The sequence below is a fragment of the Triturus cristatus genome, chromosome 12 (genome assembly GCF_964204655.1).
Source record: "Triturus cristatus chromosome 12, aTriCri1.1, whole genome shotgun sequence".
In the NCBI taxonomy this organism is placed as follows: domain Eukaryota; kingdom Metazoa; phylum Chordata; class Amphibia; order Caudata; family Salamandridae; genus Triturus; species Triturus cristatus.
The window spans coordinates 821878879-821899755 of NC_140595.1; the positions used below are offsets into that span (position 1 = coordinate 821878879).

The window sequence follows — 20877 nt, forward strand, 5'->3', positions numbered from 1 at the left end:
CAGGGCTAGGTGATGGCCTGGGATCGGTTCGGACAATGGGGCGCAGAGGAAGGGGTTTATCGAAGAGATGCATGACCATGTATGGGATGAAAGGAGGTGTTGGTCAGGCACGGGGTGTGATTCCATGGCAGGGTCGCGCAGAAGGAGAGGGTTTATGGCCCGTGTATGAGAGAGCGGGGGTGGCCGGCGCGCGGGGGATGCTTGCAGCGCCAGGGGAACGCGCTGGCGATCGACAATGAGCGGGGAGAGAGAATGGGGTGCCTAAAATGGCGGCCATGCGTTCCCTGTGCGTGGCGCTGGGGAGAGGCAAGATGGCGCAGATAATGTTCAGTTACAAGCTAAATTTCCACACCTCCCTGACCTGACTGATGCCACAGACGACCAGGAGAAGGTACTTGTGCTCTGGAAGGTCAGATCAATTTCCCCACGAGTGTGAAGACACCAGGACCAACCGGAGCTGTGCCATACCAACACGCGGGGGACCGGACGGCCTGCACCAAACACCGACCATGAGTGTCCAGTCCAGACTATCACTGCACCAGGATCAAGCAGCCATCGAAGGATGTCAGCATCACTGAGACCCACTTCGACAGTGGCTCAGCTGCCTTGATTTTGCCCCGACCAGCTGTCTCCCCTGACGACGAGGTGCATCTTTGCGCGCTCAGCTGACCTAACCACTCTGCACTCGAGCCCCTCGGCCCGGGTCCCGACAAACCGGCTGTGTCCCCGTACCCCAAGACCCCTTGCGTCCTCAGTCACCCATTTGGGAACCCTCTGGCTTGCCTGCAAGTCCCCCTGTGCAGCCTCTTTCCAGGTGGCCCCCATATCCGTAGTGTCAGCTATCAGCCTCACTAGCACCCTGTTCCCAGTAGAACTGCTGGTAGTACTTTGAAACTTGGCCCACTACTATTCCAATTCCAGAAGGTGAACCCCTGAAACCTACTGTAACTACCTCATATGCATCTTTGACTTTTCCTCCAATAGGATTGCATTGTGCGTAAAAGCACACAGGTTTAAACGCTTTACTTCTCTGTGTATTTTGTTATCGAAAATTGTACTTACCTTGAAACGAAGTTCTAGAGTAAGAAGTATTATTTTTCTAAATTAGTCTCGGATTTATTATTTGAGTGTGTGTCTCACATATTGCCTCTGTGAGTACAACAAATGCGTAGCACTAACCTCTGATAAGCCTACCAGCTTGCCCAAACTACCACAAAAGAGAGTGATAGTATTATCTACTTTAGCCTCTGTAAACCAACTGGGGACCCACTGGATTTTCTGTACAGTACACTATATAGAGAGCCAGCCTGCTTCCCAAGTCATTGTCAAATAAAGGAGTGAAATGAGGATGTCAAAATATAAACAACGGGCCTTATTTGGAGTTTGGTGCGTGGGATAGTCTGCCACAAACGTGGCAAATGTTCTATTTTCTATATTACACATGCATTACAGCCAACTGCATTTGTGATATGGTGGGCGGAATATTCCATCATAACTTTGGATAAGGCCCATAATTTTGATCAAAATCCAAATAAAGTTTGGGGCCCAAATCCAATAAAATTAGGTGAGTGGAAATGGAAATGTTGACTTTTTATGCACCTCTTAAAAACGAGAGAACTTGAGGGACTTGATCCCACAATATGATCAGATGATGAAGCTTGGATTACAAGTTCGGTCTCCAGGTTCCACAATCAGCAATTTTAGTGACTAAACCACATATGCATGCAGAGTTAAAAATAGTATGCCACAGTACATCACATTAGCAAAACATGCTATTAAAATATATTGCACTTACCCTTCTTTTGCCCCTGCTTTTTCAATGAGAGTTTATGGGACTTAGGGCACTCCGCTCCAGCCAGCTTCTGAGTGGATTCGGAGGACCTTTTATTTGCAGTGCTAGACTCCACAGACGGTACCGTCTGGAAGGACTTCCCTCCAGCTTGGGACAGCACACAAATCTCACTAAAGGAAATTGAATAAGAAAGAAAATGCTGAAGATAGAATTTGAAAAGCGATATTGTCAGCTACAATAGGGTTAAAAAAAAAAGATGTATAGAATCTGCAAATTTACTTGACAACCTTATGACAATATTTAAAAAATCTGAAATAGATTGGGCTATCAATCAGTGTTAACAAATGCAACAAAGAATCTGGGCAAGCATGTGATAAATCACTTTAACCTTTAAAATGAACATCTAATATTGTTTTCAAATTTTACTGCCTGGCACTATGGTTCCAAAATATATCCCCTAGGCTAAACGTTTAACAAAAACAAGTAATCTCTAGCTGTAAGCAGACTGTCAATTCCTACAGCAACATTTTTATGCAAACTAAGCCCTTTCATTCCAATCAACACCTACTGAATAAAACGTCTGGTGACTAGCATCTATCCACAAAACAGAAATCAGGCTATTTGTGAGCTAGAACTGTTTAGCTGTTATTTAGTTTCCAGGAGGTATGGCCAATATGGCAACAGGGAAACAACAGAACTTTCGGAGTTGCTGCTCTCTAAGGGCCCTTTTTTTGATACCACATTGCCTGCAGTGTCAGTTACTATGCGAAGGTAAAGGTTGGTGCACACGCAAAGATGGAGGAGGATTAGACAGTGTGCCACAGCACAATTCTCTGGCAAGCTCTGAACCTGAGACAAGTTCACAGTTGCTGCCGTACAGAGCCTGCCAAGAGCTGTCGACATGCAATAGACCGGGATGGCATGGAGGCAGGGAGACAGTATCCATGAAGTCAAGGGAGCGCACCACTAGCACTCCGCAGTCCACTTGCCTTAAATAGGTATTACACATACAAAAGTGAATGGTGAAAGGGTAGAACCGGCTATATTCAATTTGAAACTCTCTAGTTGGAGATAGTAAGAAATTACTGTTCATTTAGTACCATAGGGCAGTACTGGCCAACATCACGTTACTGTCAGCGCCAGGAGGCGCCTCACAAATCAATGCGGTCTCCCGCAGCGCGGGACGCCCGTTACAGCTTGCTTGCTCCACTGCCACTGAGGGAACAAATGTACCAGGCTGCTACGCAGCTGCTCGCACCAATGTCACATCACTGCCAGCGCCAGGAGGCGCTGCAAAAATCAACGCGGGCTCCCACAGCGCGGGACGCGAGCTGGCTGCACCCGGGCCAAGGACGGGCCCATCTGCACCCGTCCGATTCTGGAGGAGGCTGGGCTGGGCTATCTCTCTTGGCCCCGGCATCTTGGAGGATCGTGGTTTTCCAAGTGTGCTGCTTCTTGACTACAACAATCATCCAAATCAAAGATTCGGATAAGACTTTATACAAGGTAATACGCGAACGCGCATTAGCGCAAGGAAAACTGGCTTAACTCGGAGGGGTTGGCCTCAGCTGGGCAAACATACTATTGCCCATACAGACTCTGTAGGCTCATAAGAGCAGTGCACCCCTGTTCCATATTCCAATTTCCACCTTTCATCTGTCTTACAACCACCCCTAAATACCAAAGCTATATTGTCCCTAAGTCCCCTAAGTGGAACACACACACAGAATGGAAATAGTAAATATCAGTGGGAACTAAATTAGCTCGACCATGGGCAAGCGAAAAGCCTTGGAAGCGCCGATGGGAAAGGGAAACACACCAAAACTAAAGGAAAGTGCAGGTGGGAATTGCACAATAGCTGAAATAGATAATTTAATAGAAGAGGTTGAGACCATTGCTAACATTCGATTTCATGACATGACATTCCATTCCATGACATTCATGAAATTCCATTACATGACATTCCATTCCATGACATTCATGACATCCACAACATGACATTCCTGACCTTCCTGATGACATTCCTGACATTCATGACATTCGATTCCATGACATGACCTTCCTGACATTGCATTCCCAGACATGACAATCCTGACATTCCATTCCTTGACATGACATCCCTGACATTCCATTCCATGACATGACATTCCTGACATTCCATGACATGACATTCCTGATATTCCATTCCATGACATTCCATTCCATGACATGACATTCCTGACATTCCATTCCATGACCTGACATTCCATTCCATGACATTCATGACATTCCATTCTATGACGTTCATGATATTCCATTCCATGACATTCCTGACATTCCATTCCATGACATGACATTCCTGACATTCGTGACATGACATTCCATTCATGACATTCCATTGCAAGACATGACATTCCATTCCATGACATTCAATTCCATGACATTCATGACATGACATTCCTGACATGACATTCCATGACATTTCTGATATTCCATGACATTACATTCCTGACAGTCAATGACATTCCTCACATTCCTGAAATTCCATGACATTCCATTCGATGAAGTTCACGACATTCCATTCCATGACATTCATGACCTGACATTCCATTCCATGACATTCCTGACATTCCTGACATGACGTTTGACATTCCATTCCATGACATTCATGACATGACATTCAACATTCCATGACATTCCTGACATTCCATGACATTCCTGACATTCCATTCCAAGACATTCCTGACATTCCATTACATGACATTCCTGACATTCCATTCCATGACACGACATTCCTGACATTTCATTCCATGACATTCTTGACATTCCATTCATTGACATCACATTCCTGACATTCCATGACATGACATTCCTGATATTCCATTCCATGACATTCATGACATTCCATTCCTGACATTCATGACAAGACATTCCATGACATGACATTCCATGACATCACATTACTGACATTCCATTCCATGACATTCCATTCCTGACATTCACGACAAGACATTCCATGACATTCCTGAAATTCCATGACATGACATTCCATGACCACTCCATTCATGACATTCCATACTATGACATTCATGATATTCCATTCTATTCCATGACATTCCTGACATTCCATTCCATGACATTTCCATTTATGACATTCCATTCCAAGACATGACATTCCTGACATTCCATTCCTTGACATGACATTCCTGACATTCCATTCCATGACATTCCTGGCATTCCATGACATTCCTGACATTCCTGATATTCCATGACATGACATTCCTGACATTCAATGACATTCATGAAATTCCATTCCTGACAGTCCATGAAGTTCATGACATTCCATTCCATGACATTCCTGACATGACATTCTATGACATTCCTGACATTCCATTCCAAGACATTCCTGACATTCCATTCCATGACAGGACATTCCATTCCATGACATTCATGACAAGACATTCCTGACATTCCATGACATGACATTCCTTACATTCCATTCCATTCCATTCATGACATTCCATACTATGACATTCATGATATTCCATTCCATTCCATGACATTCCTGACATTCCATTAAATGACATTCCTGACATTCGTGACATGACATTCCATTCATGACATTCCATTCCAAAACATGACATTCCTGACATTCCATTCCTTGACATGACATTCCTGACACTCCATTCCATGACATTCCTGATATTCCATGGCATGACATTCCTGAAATTCCATTCCTGACATTCCATGAAGTGCATGATATTCCATTCCATGACATTCCTGACATTCCATTCCATGACATTCCTGACATGACATTCCTGATATTCCATTCCATGGCAAGACATTTCTGACATTCCATTCCATGACATGACATTCCTGACAGTCCATTCCATGAGATTCCACATTCCATTCCATGACATTCCTGATATTCATGACATGACATCCCTGACATTCCATTCCATGACATTCCTGACATTCCATGACATTTATGACATTCCTGACATTCTATTCCATGGCAAGACATTCCTGACATTCCATCCCATGACATGACATTCCTCACATTCCTGAAATTCCAAAACATTCTATTCAGTGACATTCCTGACATGACATTCCAAGACATGACATTCCAAGACATGACATTCCTGACATTCCATGACATTCCTGACATTGCATTCCAAGACATGACATTCCTGACATTCCATTCCTGACAGTCCATTCCTGACATTCCATGAAATTCCTGACATTCCATTCCATCACATTCATGATATTCCATGGAAATCTATAAATCCCAAGCAAGAGGGGGTGCGCTCTACGGCGCAGAGCTTTGGGGCCACTGTAGTATTGCCCCTCTAACCTTAACCGAGAACAGTTTTATTAGGTGGCTTTTGAAATTACCAATGAGTACCCCCTTAATCCCCCTGAGATGGGATTTAGGTTTAGTTCCTATTGAAGAGATCGCCCTGAACCGCCCACTCCTATATTGGAGACGACTCTGGTCAACACCCGAGCTTGCGAGCTACAGGCAGGATCTTGGTGATCTCCTGTCAAGAGGGAATTTGGGGAAAATACCATGGCTGATGCATGTTAAGAACCTCTGTTATGTTTTAGGTAAGGGGGACTTGTGGTTGGCACCTGAAGAGTCTTGCCGTTTGCTGACTAAGAAATCACTGATTGTGGTTCTCCAGCAGTATCGAAAGGAAATTTTATTAAATTCCTCCTGGGGTAGGCTTACCAACACCTTTCTGGACATTAAGACTAGTCCCCATTTTGAAATTTTCTTGGATGATATCCAGCCCCCACTGGCCAAGAAATTATATATTCAGTTCAGACACGGCTCTTTACCACTGAGGGCTTTAACCCATAGGTGGACTAGTGTGCCCTGTCCCACGAGTTCTTGTCCAGAATGTATTGATACCTGTGAGACAGAGTTGCATGTTGTGCTCTTTTGCCCTCTTTACACCAAGGCAAGAGCAAAATGGATTATACAACTCTGTAAGTCCAGGGGCCTTAGGGACTACCAGGAGGTGTTCAGAATTCTTAAATATGACACTACCCCTATGATAGTGTTCGCGACGTCTAGATTCCTCCTTTCCATGTGGTATTCAAGGTGTAAAAAATTACAAAATGGGAGGTTATCTGTTCTTAAAGATGATTTTAGTGCTATAGCGAAAGCATGTTTAGATATGAGATTGCTTAGGGATTGGATCTTGTTCTACCTCGTCCCTTCTAATAATGCTTTCAATTGTGTTTTAAATGTTATTCAATTTGTAAAACAGGTCCTTATTTTTGATGGACTATACCATATGTAAATGTGCATTTTTTATGAATTTTTATTGTAAATAGGTATTTATGTCTTTTTATGGTATTATACCGAAATAAAAGTTTTTGACTGACTGACTGATATTCCATTCCATGATATTCATGACATTCATGATATGACATTGCTGACATTCCATTCCATGACATTCCTGACATTCCATTCCATGACATTCCTGACATTCCATTCCATGACATTCATGACATGACATGACATTCCATTCCATGACATGACATTCTTGAAATTCCAAGGCATGACATTCCTGACATTCCATTCCTTGACATGACATTCCTGACATGACATTCCATTCCATGACATTCCTGACATAACATTCCTGACATTGTATTCCAAGACATGACATTCCTAACATTCCATTCCTTGACATTCCTGACATTCTACTCCATGACATGACATTCCTTACAGCCCATTCCATCACATTCATGACATTCCATGGCATTCCATTCCAAGACATGACATTCCTGGCATTCCTGGCATTCCTGACATGACATTCCATTCCATGACATTCCTGGCATTGCATTCCAAGACATGACAATCCTGACATTCTATTCCTTGACATGACATTCCGGACATTCCATTTCATGACATGACATTCCATTCCATGACATGACATTCCTGACATTCCATTCCTTGACATGACATTCCTGACAGTCCATTCCATGACATTCATGACATTCCATTTCATGACATTCCATTCCATGACATGACATTCCTGATGACATTCCTAACATTCATGACATGACATTCCTGATATTGCATTCCAAGACATGACAATCCTGACATTCTATTTCTTTACCATTCCATGACATTCCATTCCTGACATTCCATTCCATGACATTCATGACATTCCTGACATTCCATTCCACGACATTTCTCACATTCCTGATGACATTCCTGACATTAATGAAATGACATTCCATTCATGACATGACATTCCTGACATTGCATTCCAAGACATGACATTCCATTCCATGATATTCATGACATTCCTGACACTCCATGACATGACATTCCATGACATTCCAACATCACATTCCATGACATTCCATGACATTCCTGACATTTCATTCCAAGACATGACATTCCTGACATAACATTCCATGACATGACATTCCTAACAGTCCATTACATGACATTCCATTCCATGACTTAATATTACTGATGACATTCCTGACATGACATTCCTGACATTGCATTCCAAGACATGCCATTCCTTGACATGACATTCCTGACATTCCATTCCAAGACATGACAATGCTGACATTCCATTTCTTGACATGACATTACTGACTTTCCATTCCAAGACATGACATTCCTGACATTGCATTCCAAGACATGACAATCCTGACATTCTATTCCTTGACATGACATTCCTGACATTCCATTCCATGACATTCATGACATGACATTCCATTCCATGACATGACATTCCTGACATTCCATTCCATGACATGACATTCCATGACATGGCATTCCTGAAATTCCATGACATTCATGACATGACATTCCAAGGCATGACATTCCTTGACATGACATTCCTGACATTCCATTCCATGACATTCATGACATTCCTGACATTCCATTCCACGACATTTCTCACATTCCTGATGACATTCCTGACATTAATGAAATGACATGACATTCCTGACATTGCATTCCAAGACATGAGATTCCATTCCATGACATTTAATTCCATGATATTCATAAAATTCCTGACACTCCATGACATGACATTCCATTCCATGAAATTCCTGACATGAAATTCCATGACATTCCTGACATTTCATTCCAAGACATGACATTCCTGACATTCCATTCTTGACATAACATTCCATGACATGACATTCCTGACAGTCCATTACATGACATTCCATTCCATGACATAATATTCCTGACATGACATTCCTGACATTGCATTCTAAGACATGACAATGCTGACATGCCATTCCTTGACATGACATTCCTGACATTGTATTCCAAGACATGACAATGCTGACATTCCATTTCTTGACATGACATTACTGACATTCCATTCCAAGACGTAACATTCCTGACATTGCATTCCAAGACATGACAATCTTGACATTCATTCCTGACATTACATTCCATGACATTCCTGACATTTCATTCCATGATATGACATTCCTGACATTCCATGACATGACATTCCTGACATTTCATTAAAAGACATGACATTCCTGACATTCCATTCCTTGACATGACATTCCTGACATTCCATTCCTGACAGTCCATTCCATGACATTCATGACATTCCATTCCAAGACATGACATTCCTGATGACATTCCTAACATTCATGACATGACATTCCTGACATTGCATTCCAAGACATGACAATCCTGACATTCTATTTCTTTACCATTCCATTCCATGACATTCCATTCCTTGACATGACATTCCTGACATTCCATTCCATGACATGACATTCCATTCCATGACATTCCTCACATTCCTGATGACATTCCTGACATTCATGAAATGACATTCCAACATGACTGCATTCCAAGACATGACATTCCTGACATTCCATTCCATGACATTCCTGACACTCCATGACATGACATTCCTGACATTCCATTCCATGACATTCCATGACATGACATTCCTGACATTTCATTCCAAGACATGACATTCCTGACATTCCATTCCATGACATGCCATTCCTGATGACATTCCATTCCATGACATGACATTCCTGACATTCCATGACATGACATTCCTGACATTGCATTCCAAGACATGACAATGCTGACATTCCATTCCTTGACATTCCTGACATTCCATTCCAAGACATGACAATGCGGACATTCCATTTCTTGACATGACATTCCTGACATTCCATTCCAAGACATGACAATGCTGACATTCCATTTCATGACATTCCTGACAGTCCATTTAATGACATTCATGACATTCCATTCCATGACATTCCTGACATTCCATTCCATCACATTCATGATATTCCATTCCATGACATTCCTGACATTCCATTCCATGACATTCATGACATGACATTCCATTCCATGACATTCCTGACATTGCATTCCAAGACATGACAATACTGACATTCCATTCCATGACATTCCTGACATTCTATTCCATGACATTCCTGACATTCCATTTCATGACATTCCTGACATTCCATTCCATGACATTCCTGACATTCCATTCCATGACATTCATGATATTCCATTCCATGATATTCATGACATTCCTGACATTCCATTCCATGACATTCATGACATGACATTCCATGACATTCCATGACATTCCATGACATTCCTGACATTGCATTCCAAGACATGACAATACTGACATTCCATTCCATGACATTCCTGACATTCTATTCCATGACATTCCTGACATTCCATTCCATGACATTCCTGACATTCCAGTCCATGACGACATTCCTGACAATCATGACATGACATGACACTCCTGATATTTATGACATTCCATTCCAAGACATTCCTGACATCCCTGATGACATTCCTGACAGTCATGACATTCCATTCCATTACATGACATTCCTGACATTCCATGACATGACACTCCTGATATTCATGACTAGACATTCCTGACACTCAGGACATTCCATTCCATGACATGACATTCCTGACATTCATGACATGACATTCCATTCATGACATGCCATGACATGACATTCCTGACATTGCATTCCAAGACATGACATTCCTGACATTCCATTCCTGACATTCCATTCCATGACATTCCATTCCTGACATTCATGGCATTCCATTTTATTACATTCCATTTTATGACATTCCATGACATTCCATGATGTTCCTTAAATTCCATGACATTCCATTCCAACACATTCATGATATTCCATTCCATGATATTCATGACATTCCATTCCATTCTATTCATTCCATTCCATTCAATGACATTCATGACATGACATTCCATGACATGACATTCCTGACATTGCATTCCAAGACATGACAATCCTGACATTCCATTTCTTGCCATGCCATTCCTGACATTCCATGACATGACGTTCCTGGCATTCCATTTCTGACATTAATGACATGACATTCCTGACATTCCATTCCATGACATGACATTCCTGACATTCCATTCAATGACATTCCAAGACATGACATTCCTGACATTGCATTCCAAGACATGACAATCCTGACATTCCATTTCTTGCCATCCCATTCCATGACATGACATTCCTGACATTTCATTCCATGACATGACATTCCTAACATTCCATGACATAACATTCCTGACATTTCATTACAAGACATGACATTCCTGACATTCCATTCCATGACATGACATTCCTGACATTCCATTCAATGACATTCCTGACATGACATTCCAAGACATGACATTCCTGACATTGCATTCCAAGACATGACAATCCTGACATTCCATTTCTTGCCATCCTATTCCATGACATGACATTCCTGACATTTCATTCCATGACATGACATTCCTAACATTCCATGAAATAACATTCCTGACATTTCATTACAAGACATGACATTCCTGACATTCCATTCCTTGACATGACATTCCTGACATTGAGGTTCCGTGAAAACTGAACCCGTGTTTTGGTACTAATGGTACCGTGACGATTTTGGTATTAGTGAATCACAAATGATGAGTTTAGTATGGGCGAGTGTTTTCGCAACGCTGCACTGAAGGATTTGTCATATATTGCTGGTTTTCGTGTTCAAACCTACGGGTTTCATTTTGTGCACGACGTCCATTTTGTATCATTGCCCTCACATAGTCAGTGAATGGGCGATGTCCGAGCGATGACCCTGTTTGGGTAACCTCACGAGGACACGTATTCCCTAGTGCACGTTCTGCTGAATTCCGCATGACTTGGCGGAAGCTGACTCTGCCGCCCGAAGATGACCCTGCCACACCGGTTTTCTGTCTTGTCCTGCTTGAGCAAGATTACTGACCCTGATACAATAGACCACGCTTCTTTTATTTGCCTACGACTATGTCTTATCTGACTCTCCTATTTTCTGCATCTGTCCCTGTATTTCCCTCTAGCCTTTTATGATGAGGAGGTGACCAATTTTATTATGGAGCGGTCCGGCCTTTCAATAGAAGGATGTCAGAATTGTGTGATTGAAGGCCGGACACCTGGAGATGGGAATGTGATGTTGTGTGATCTTATTGTTTGGAATACAGAAACGGGAATAATTGTAAACTTGTAGGAATGTTTGCCCGAGGCATAATATTCAGTATTTAAGGAGCGACCTGCTTTGTACAAATCGAGCAGTCTCCGTAGAATCTATCTCGTATGATACTTCTGTGACTTCTGTTCCTGACTGCAGTCATTAAAAAGATATTTTGACGCCAGAGGATGATTCCAGTGTCTCTGTTTGTTTAGTACGCCAAAACAGGTGAACCCCGAAGGTCTCAGGTGTTGTCCCCTGGCACCGCGTGGTCTTAAAAATTGCCCAGTCCTTCAGTTGGCGCCCAAGCGTAGCGACATCGAGCGGTCCCGGTCCTAGCCTGAAGATTGTGAGGAGCTTCATGTGAAATTTCCGAGGGAGGTGCACCTCACTTCATCGATCCATGTATGTCGCATAAGTGGTCTGAAGGTCTTTCCCCACGAAGGTTCCCGCTTCCAGACGGCTGCAAAGGACTGGAGCCCTGACTGTCGACCTGTTTTGGAGCCTGGCGTAGTCCTTAGGACGGCGAGACGATAGACGGGTCTTCCTGGTGACGTCATTGATCTTTCAGTTAAGTATAAGTGGGTCGCTCCCAGTCCTCAGGTTTGTTCCTTAGTTTTGATTGGTAACTTGAGTTCTTTGGTCTTTAGTTTTGGTTTGCATGGTTCCATTGCATTTGGTTTAGTTTGGTCCTTAGGATTATTTGGTAGCTGCAGTTCCCAAAAACCGAGGGTCTCGTACATTTACGAGTGTATCGGTAGAGATAGCCCCTTGAAGTTTGAAACTCGGTTAGTGAGCGAAGATGCCTACCCGTAGTCTTGGTTTCTTGTCTTGTCTTGGATGTTGCAACAAGGATTCCCGATTGGAGGACTCTTGTCCGATACCTCCGGTTGGAACTCCGACTTACGAGCTCTATTCGAAGCATGGTGTGGGTCCTATCACGTATAATGCGGTATGGGTTCACTATACTAGGAAAGATGGTGTTCTCAGATGGCCACAACATGGTAGCTTTGAAACTTCAATTTTGGATAATTTGGAAGCAAAATTATTTAAGAAGAAAGCCCGGCCGGCGATCTTTGACTCCTTTCATCTATGGTGCAAAGAAGCCAAGCAGAAAGAAATCAAACAGGCTAAAAAGGATAAACGAGAAAAAGGCGTCACGATTATGCAAGCTGCTAGGCAGTTTAAGGAAGATGAAGAAGAGAAAGCGATCGAAATTTCCACTAGACAACATAGTATGGCATTTGATAAGTGCTACCCTGTTTTGCCATCATGTCCCGATAAGCCGATAGAGGACCCCGAAAAGGATCCTCTGATGTCTTATTTATTGAAGTTGCCACCTCCTTATGTACAAAGTTCTACAGCTCTTTTGGTTCCCCCTGCTGTACAACCGGCTGCTGGTCAGCCTTTGGTAGTTCCTCCTCCACCACCTGTTCCTGCTCCTGTCCCTGCCCCTGTTCCTCAGTTCGGTTATGTTCCTCCGGCACCCCCTCTTCCTGGGTTGCCTCTTTCGTCTTTAACTACTACACCTCACCTTACTACGTCTGTTACTCCTGTTTCTGGTACTCCTTTTGCTCCTTTGTTTTCATTGAACGCTGTCTCTCCTGCTCTTATGTCTATTTCACCTTCCGTTCGTCGGCGAGTAACCGACACCGTCCCTAGTTTTCTGACCCTCTTTTTGGGTCGCTAATTGCGCCCGTCGTTTCTGATTCCACGCAGAGACGTAGCCAGCTCCCTGGCCCTGGGGAACGAGCCGTATTAGATTCGATGGCTCATAGGTGGATTTTGAAACCCGATAGGTATAGTTCTCGTATAGTTTACGATACGTTTTCTCAATGGAATGAACCGACTCAGAGGTATGTGTTTGAGGAGATGTGTAAGTTGTTGCGAGATGAATGGGATAACGACGAATTAGACTCAGCCCCTACTGAAATGCTCGAACTCCAGAGTCAATTTGCGAAAGGTATGATAGTGGGTTCTGAAGCTAGACATGCGTTCGAGCGGCTTCTTGCCTATAGGTCTGTACTGCCCTCTAGAGCTTTGTTTGCGAGTGATTCTTCGGCAACGAAGACGTTAGGACAGTATCCTATGAGAGAGGTCCCGCCAGTATGGCGTGATGCGGTACAGGCTGATGCAGGGAGAGGTATTCAGGCCACTCCAGCACATTTTCAGAGAGTTTGGATACATGTCCCATGGAAAAGGTCTGAAGTGTTAGCATTAAAACAGACTTTGCCAGACCCGCGTAAGAATCCTGCTGGTTACTATAAGGAATTGTCCCAGACAGTGGACGCTTGTATTATGAACATTGCAGATATTGAGATGTTGTTTGGCAATGTAGTGCCACAACCGATATGGGCAAAGATCCGCCATGAGGATCATCCGAACGAGTTAGGTGGTACCTGGACGGCTATTTTAGCTACGGATGCTCTCCAAGTAGGAGGTGCAAAGCCTGAGCCCCTAGTAGCGGAGTTACCGAATAGGATAGTTAATTTGATGAAGACTTTGATGCCAGCGTTGAGAGTTAATTGGGATAAATTGTCGGCTTGTAAGCAGAAGAAGGATGAAAGTTTGTCTGACTTTTTCACGCGATTTGAAGAGACTTTTGTGGACCACAGTGGTCAAGACATGAGTTCGGAGGGAGGCCAGAGACTATTTGTCGATAAATTCGTGTTTAACTTGTTGCCTGACTTGTGCAACAAATTGAAAGACTCAGAAAGTGCTTGGGCTGTTTCTTCAACGGCTCAGATTCTAGCTACAGCCCAATATTACGAGAACAGAGATAAGGAAGAAAAGGAACGAGTAGAAAAGAAAACGAAGGACTTGAAGACTAAGGTGTTGTTGCAACAGGCGTATCCACCTCGCTCGAATCAGAACGATTCGCAGCAACGTTCGCATTTTCAGCAACAGACACAGTTCCCGAAAGTACCACTGAGATCGGAGTATTTCGCTTCTCGGCCCTTGTTAGGATTGAATCAATGTGCATACTGCAAGGAAGAGGGTCATTATAAGAACGAGTGCCCTGTTTTGCGACAACGTATGAATGGTGTGCCAGTTCAGAGAGGTCGTGGTGATTTTCAACAAGTCTCTAGAGGTAGAGGACGTGGTGTTGCGTTTTCTCAGAATGAGCGTTCTCTTCCGTCACAGAGTTCTCTTAATTGTTTTGATCAATCGAAGGTGCAATCTGGTAGATCTCCACAGTACCATGTAGATGATTACTATGTCGAGGGCGAGAGTGCTGCATACAATGATTGCTAGGATAGCCATGGACAGAGAGAGGGAGTAGTGTCAGTTCCAGTCGATCAGAGTGGGCCTTATGTTTCAGTAGCTATATCAAGTGTGGTTGAGCCTTTTCTGTTGGATACTGGTGCGGCAAAAAGTTCAATCATACATTCTAGACTCCCTGGCGCACCTCTGTCTGGCTTAACGAATGTCTCAGTAGCATTTTCTGGCGCCCCTGTTCGTAATCCAGTCTCTAGTCCTTTGTCCCTTTCAATTGGACCATGTGAGTTAGAAGCACCGTTGATTTTGACTACTGGCTGTGGTGAGAACTTGTTGGGTTTGGACCTGTTGAAACGATTGTATGCGACGTTGCATTGTTCCCCTTCGGGAGTACAACTTACATTGGGTAGGAAAGTGATCTCTCCTATGTATGTGTCGACAGATAGACTTCCACCAGAATTGCGTTCACTCCCTTAATCTCTTTGGGCTACGGGTCCTAATGATGTGGGTCTTTTGGAAATTCCTCCATATGTTGTTCAGCTTAGACCGAATGCCAGATTACCGCCAATTCCGCAATATTGAATTTCGAGCGATGGTGAACGAGCACTTTTAGCGATCATCCATGATTTGATCCAGAAGGGTGTGATTGAAGAAACACGAGGTAACGTGTGTAATAGTCCTGTTTTGCCGATTTTGAAACGTACCGATTCTTCCCAACCTCCTGTGTATCGGTTTGTAATTGATCTTAGAGAAGTGAACAAGATTGTGGTTCCACAGTTTCCTGTGGTTCCCGACATTACAGCTTTATTGACATTGATTCCTGCTTCAGCTGCCTGGTTCTCGGTGATTGACTTGAAGAATACCTTCTTTAGCATCCCGATAGCAGACGAGAGTAGGGACATTTTTGGTTTCTCCTTGGGTGGTCGTAGCTTTAGATTCAAGCGCGCACCCCAAGGTTATTGTGAGAGTCCTTCGATATATAGTCAGGCTTTGAAAAGCCAGCTTGATACCGTTGAGTTACCTGTTGGTGCTGCTCTGATCCAGTACGTAGATGATCTTTTAGTAGCTGCTGATGACAAGGCAACTTGCAAAGTGGCTGCGATTTCCTTGCTACAGCATTTGTCTGATTTACATCATAAGGGGTCACCTTCTAAGTTACAATATTGTTGCCAAGAAGTAACCTACTTAGGTCATCTCTTGTCAAAGGAGGGAAGAAGGTTGACCCCGGAACGAATTAGAGCAATTGCTCAAATGACTGTGCCAAGCACTCAAAGAGAAGTACGTGCCTTTTTAGGTATCACATCATACTGCAGACAATGGATCCCAAATTTTTCCTTGTTAGCAAAGCCTCTGTTAGCTCTCACGTGCAAAGATGTTTCGAATCCTCTGCCTTGGTCTGATGACTGTCAGAAGAGTTTTTCTGAGTTACGCGATGCGTTGTGTTCAGCTCCTGTGTTGGGTACTCCCGACTACAGTAAGCTGTTTACACTATACGTTCATGAAAGAGAGGGTTGTGCGTTGAGTGTGTTGACGCAACAATTCGGTGATAAACAGCGCCCGTGTGCGTATTTTTCTTCGACTTTAGATCCAGTAGCAAGGGCATTGCCGAGTTGTCTTAGAGCGACAGCGGCAGCTGCTGTGTCTATTCGACAATCTGCTGGTCTGGTCATGAATAATATGTTAGTGGTAATGGTTCCACATGCAGTAGATACTCTATTGAACCGGACGAAAACTCAACATCTTACGAGTGCGAGGCTGTCAGGCTATGAGCTGACACTCTTGGCAAGCCATATCCAGATTAAAAGATGTAGGGCCATATGTAGGTGGCCTAACATTTACCACTTCATAAATACCGAATTTTACCGATTCGGTATTTATGAAGTGGTAAATGCAATGTAGGTAATCCATCGGTAATATTTACCGATTCGGAATGGGTCGGTATTTTAGAATCGGTATTTACCGATTCGGTAATGGTAACTGGCTTCCCATTGATTCCTATGGGCCAGGAGGCCCATAGGAATCAATGGGAAGCCAGTTACCATTACCGAATCGGTAAATACCGATTCGGTAATGGGGGGAGCACAATCAAGGGTGGCAGGGTGTCACAGTGACACCTTGTTGCACCCCTGATTCCTGCATGTGTGCACATGTGGCACACATACATGCCCTAAGGGCATGTATGTCTGCCACATTGCACACTTCTAAGTGCAAAAAAATGCTTTTTCAAAGCCATTCGTCATTTACCACCAACTTTTAGTTGGTGGTAAATAACGAATCCACACAACACCCACACACTCCCCCTACATCTCATTTCAGGATTCGGTATTTACCGAATTGGTAAAATTACCGATTCGGTAATTTTACCGATTCGGTAAATTACCGAATCCTGAAATGTGCCCCCTACATACCAAAAGCCTGAATACCGGTCGGTAACGGGATTTTTACCGAAAATCGGCCGTTACCGACCGGTATTGGGCTTCCTACATATGGCCCGTAGTATGTTGAATCCAGCCACATTGTTGCCGACTACTGTAGAGTCGAGTGATTCAGAACCACATGATTGTTGTTTGCGAACTGAAGAAGAAACGAAGGGTCGGATCGATTTGAAAGATACCCCGTTGTCAGATCCGGATGGTACTTTGTATGTGGATGGTTCGTGCTTTAAATTGCCGAATGGTGATGTGACTGCTGCGTATGCTGTGACGACATTGATTACGATTGTTGAGACTGCGAGAGTAAGTCAGAATTCTGCACAAGCTGCAGAGTTGATTGCGTTGACGAGAGCATGTGTCTTGGCCGAGGGAAAGAGAGTGAATGTGTTCAACGACAGTCAGTATGCGTTTGGTGTTGCACACAGTTTTGGACGATTATGGAAAGAGAGAGGATTTTTGACGTCCTACGGGACAAAAATACAGCATGGACAATTGGTGAATGAGCTTCTGGAATCACTTACTTTGCCAAAACAAGTTGCGATTGTGAAGTGTAGTGCGCACCGGAAGGTTACGGATGATGTTGGTCGTGGTAATGCGTTTGCAGATGAGGTTGCGAAAGAGACGGCAAAGAACATGATGAGTCGAATGTATGTTGCAAGTTCTGCAAGATGGGTTACGGATGCTGGAATGTGTGAAAATACGATTGAGAGTGTGAAGTCAATTCAGAAGGAGGCTACTGAGAGTGAGAAGAATGTGTGGAAAGAAAGTATGGGTAAATTGGATTCGACAGGTTGTTGGATTGATCTGTCTGAACATCAGAGATGGATGTTACCCGATGCGTATGTGCTTGCAGTAGTTACAATGGCACATGGAATGGCACACATAAGTGCGAAGGGAATTTGCAAATTGTTGGCCCCAGTATGGAAGAATGATGGGATTTCTAAGTGTGCGGAGAGGGTGGTTAAGAATTGCATGGTGTGCCTGATGCATAATCCTGGCAAGGGAACTCCAACTCCAGCTGGTCATTTTGCTCCCGCGACTTGTCCCTTTGAGATTATTCAATTAGATTTCATTCATATGGAAAGGTGTAACAACCTTAAGTATGTCCTTGTTGTAGTTTGTGCATTTTCACGATGGATCGAAGCCTACCCCTTGAAAGATAATACAGCCCTGTCTACAGCCAAAGTCCTTCTCAAAGAGTTCTTCCCTAGGTTCGGCATGCCACGGATTGTATGGTCGGATAATGGAAGTGAGTTTGTTGGAAAGGTTATGAAGAGTGTGTGTATGGGTTTGGGGATTAGGCAGAAGTTCCATAGTGCTAATCATCCACAGTCCGCAGGTCTTGTTGAGGGTTATAACGGGACTGAAATTGAAGTTAACTAAGATCCAAACAACTACTGGATTGTCATGGCCAGATGCATTGCCTTTGGCTCTTCTGTCCACTAGGGCGACTGTTCACTCTCGAGTAGGGCTTAGCCCGTATGAAATTGTGTTTGGTCGTCCTGCAAACGTTTGGGGAGTCCCTAGACCTAAGGAATTTACCCAGCTCGAATATCCCATGTTGATCGATTACCTTTATGACTTGACTGCTAAACTAAGTGCAATTCATCAACAGGTTTGTGAGGCTCTGCCAAAACCAACAGAGGGACCAGGACACAAGTTACAGCCTGGCGATTTCGTTGTCGTAAAGAACTTTGGGAAATCCAGAAACTTGGAGCCAAGATATATTGGACCGTTCCAGGTCCTGTTGTCAACACAGACTGCTGTTCGATTGGCTGGAAGAAAGTATTGGGTGCACGCTGCCCATACGAAGCGTGTACCGCTACCTTTACCGTATGACAAGTGGATTAGACAGGGAATTGGCAGTTCTGAGACAGAGTGTGTTCCTAGGCTTGTCCCGTTCAGCGATGCACGATTCAAAAGTCTTGAGTCAGCCAAACTGAAGAACACTGCTGCTCCACCTGGAACTGTGCCTTTGCCCCTGGATCCGAACATTACTCCATTCAAACATTCACCTGAAAAATTTAACACTGTTTTGTCATCTGGCCCTTTGTTCGAAGAGCAGACACAACCTGGAAGACATCGTTACTCTTTACGCTCCCATTCCAAGGACTAATAAAGTGAATACCCCTTTTTTTTTGTTTTCCTTTGCCTCCTCTGCCCTGACAACTAGTTTTTGGACAATTGTATTCTCCTCAGCCAGGAAGTTTGCTGTATGTGTGTTCTTGAACCGGCCATCCAGGTTCGCCGTAGGGCCGTGACGTGTGCCTAGTTTTGATTTGCAGGTTACCAGACACAAGGTCGGTTTCCCCGGTTGGTTTTTGGGAACTCCCAAGGCTAACGGACGCATTTCTGAACAGGTACAAACCAACCGCCGCGGACGGCTCGAGTAGAGGATGGAGCTTCCTGAGCTGCGAGGTGTTAATACTGTGATTGAGCGTAAAGCGAAATTGCATGAAATATTGCGCAACAAATGTTTCCTGATCCAGTGTGCCCTAATGTTTTTCATTTTCTTGATAACCTTGGTGGGTGGAATTGTTTTAATTTTTGTACCTACTATGTCTACGGTGCCTCCTCACGTTTCTTTTTCCGCTACTACTGCTTCTTCACATTCCTTCCATCCTTTGCCTGAACACGAACAAGCTAGACGTTCTGAGTTTGTAAACAATTCGTTTATTCAACTTTTGCACCAACACCAACTAGTGATGAATACGACTAATTGCTGGGTGTGTGGTTTGATGCCACATACCACTGATAAGGGTATCCTGTATCTAGTTCTGTCTTTTAGCTATAATGGGTCATCGTGGGCATTCCAGACTATGTTCCTTTTTGCCCTTGAGACCTATCCCCCGCGACCACCGCGCTCCACAAAATTTAGCTCCAACAATAAGGCCTTGGTAAGAGGACTTGCCGATATGAGTAGAGATATCGAT

General features: G+C 43.6%; 1 protein-coding gene across 2 annotated transcripts in view; it reads right to left on the reverse strand.

Annotated features, from left to right (window-relative positions):
- Positions 1-20877, reverse strand: part of ZCWPW1 (zinc finger CW-type and PWWP domain containing 1) — a 1624070-nt gene that overhangs the window by 1202792 nt on the left and 400401 nt on the right. For both annotated transcript variants that reach the window (XM_085639318.1, XM_085639317.1), the window contains exon 6: positions 1796-1962. In XM_085639318.1, coding sequence (XP_085495444.1) covers positions 1796-1962 — 167 coding nt within the window. The remainder of the gene's footprint in view (positions 1-1795; positions 1963-20877) is intronic.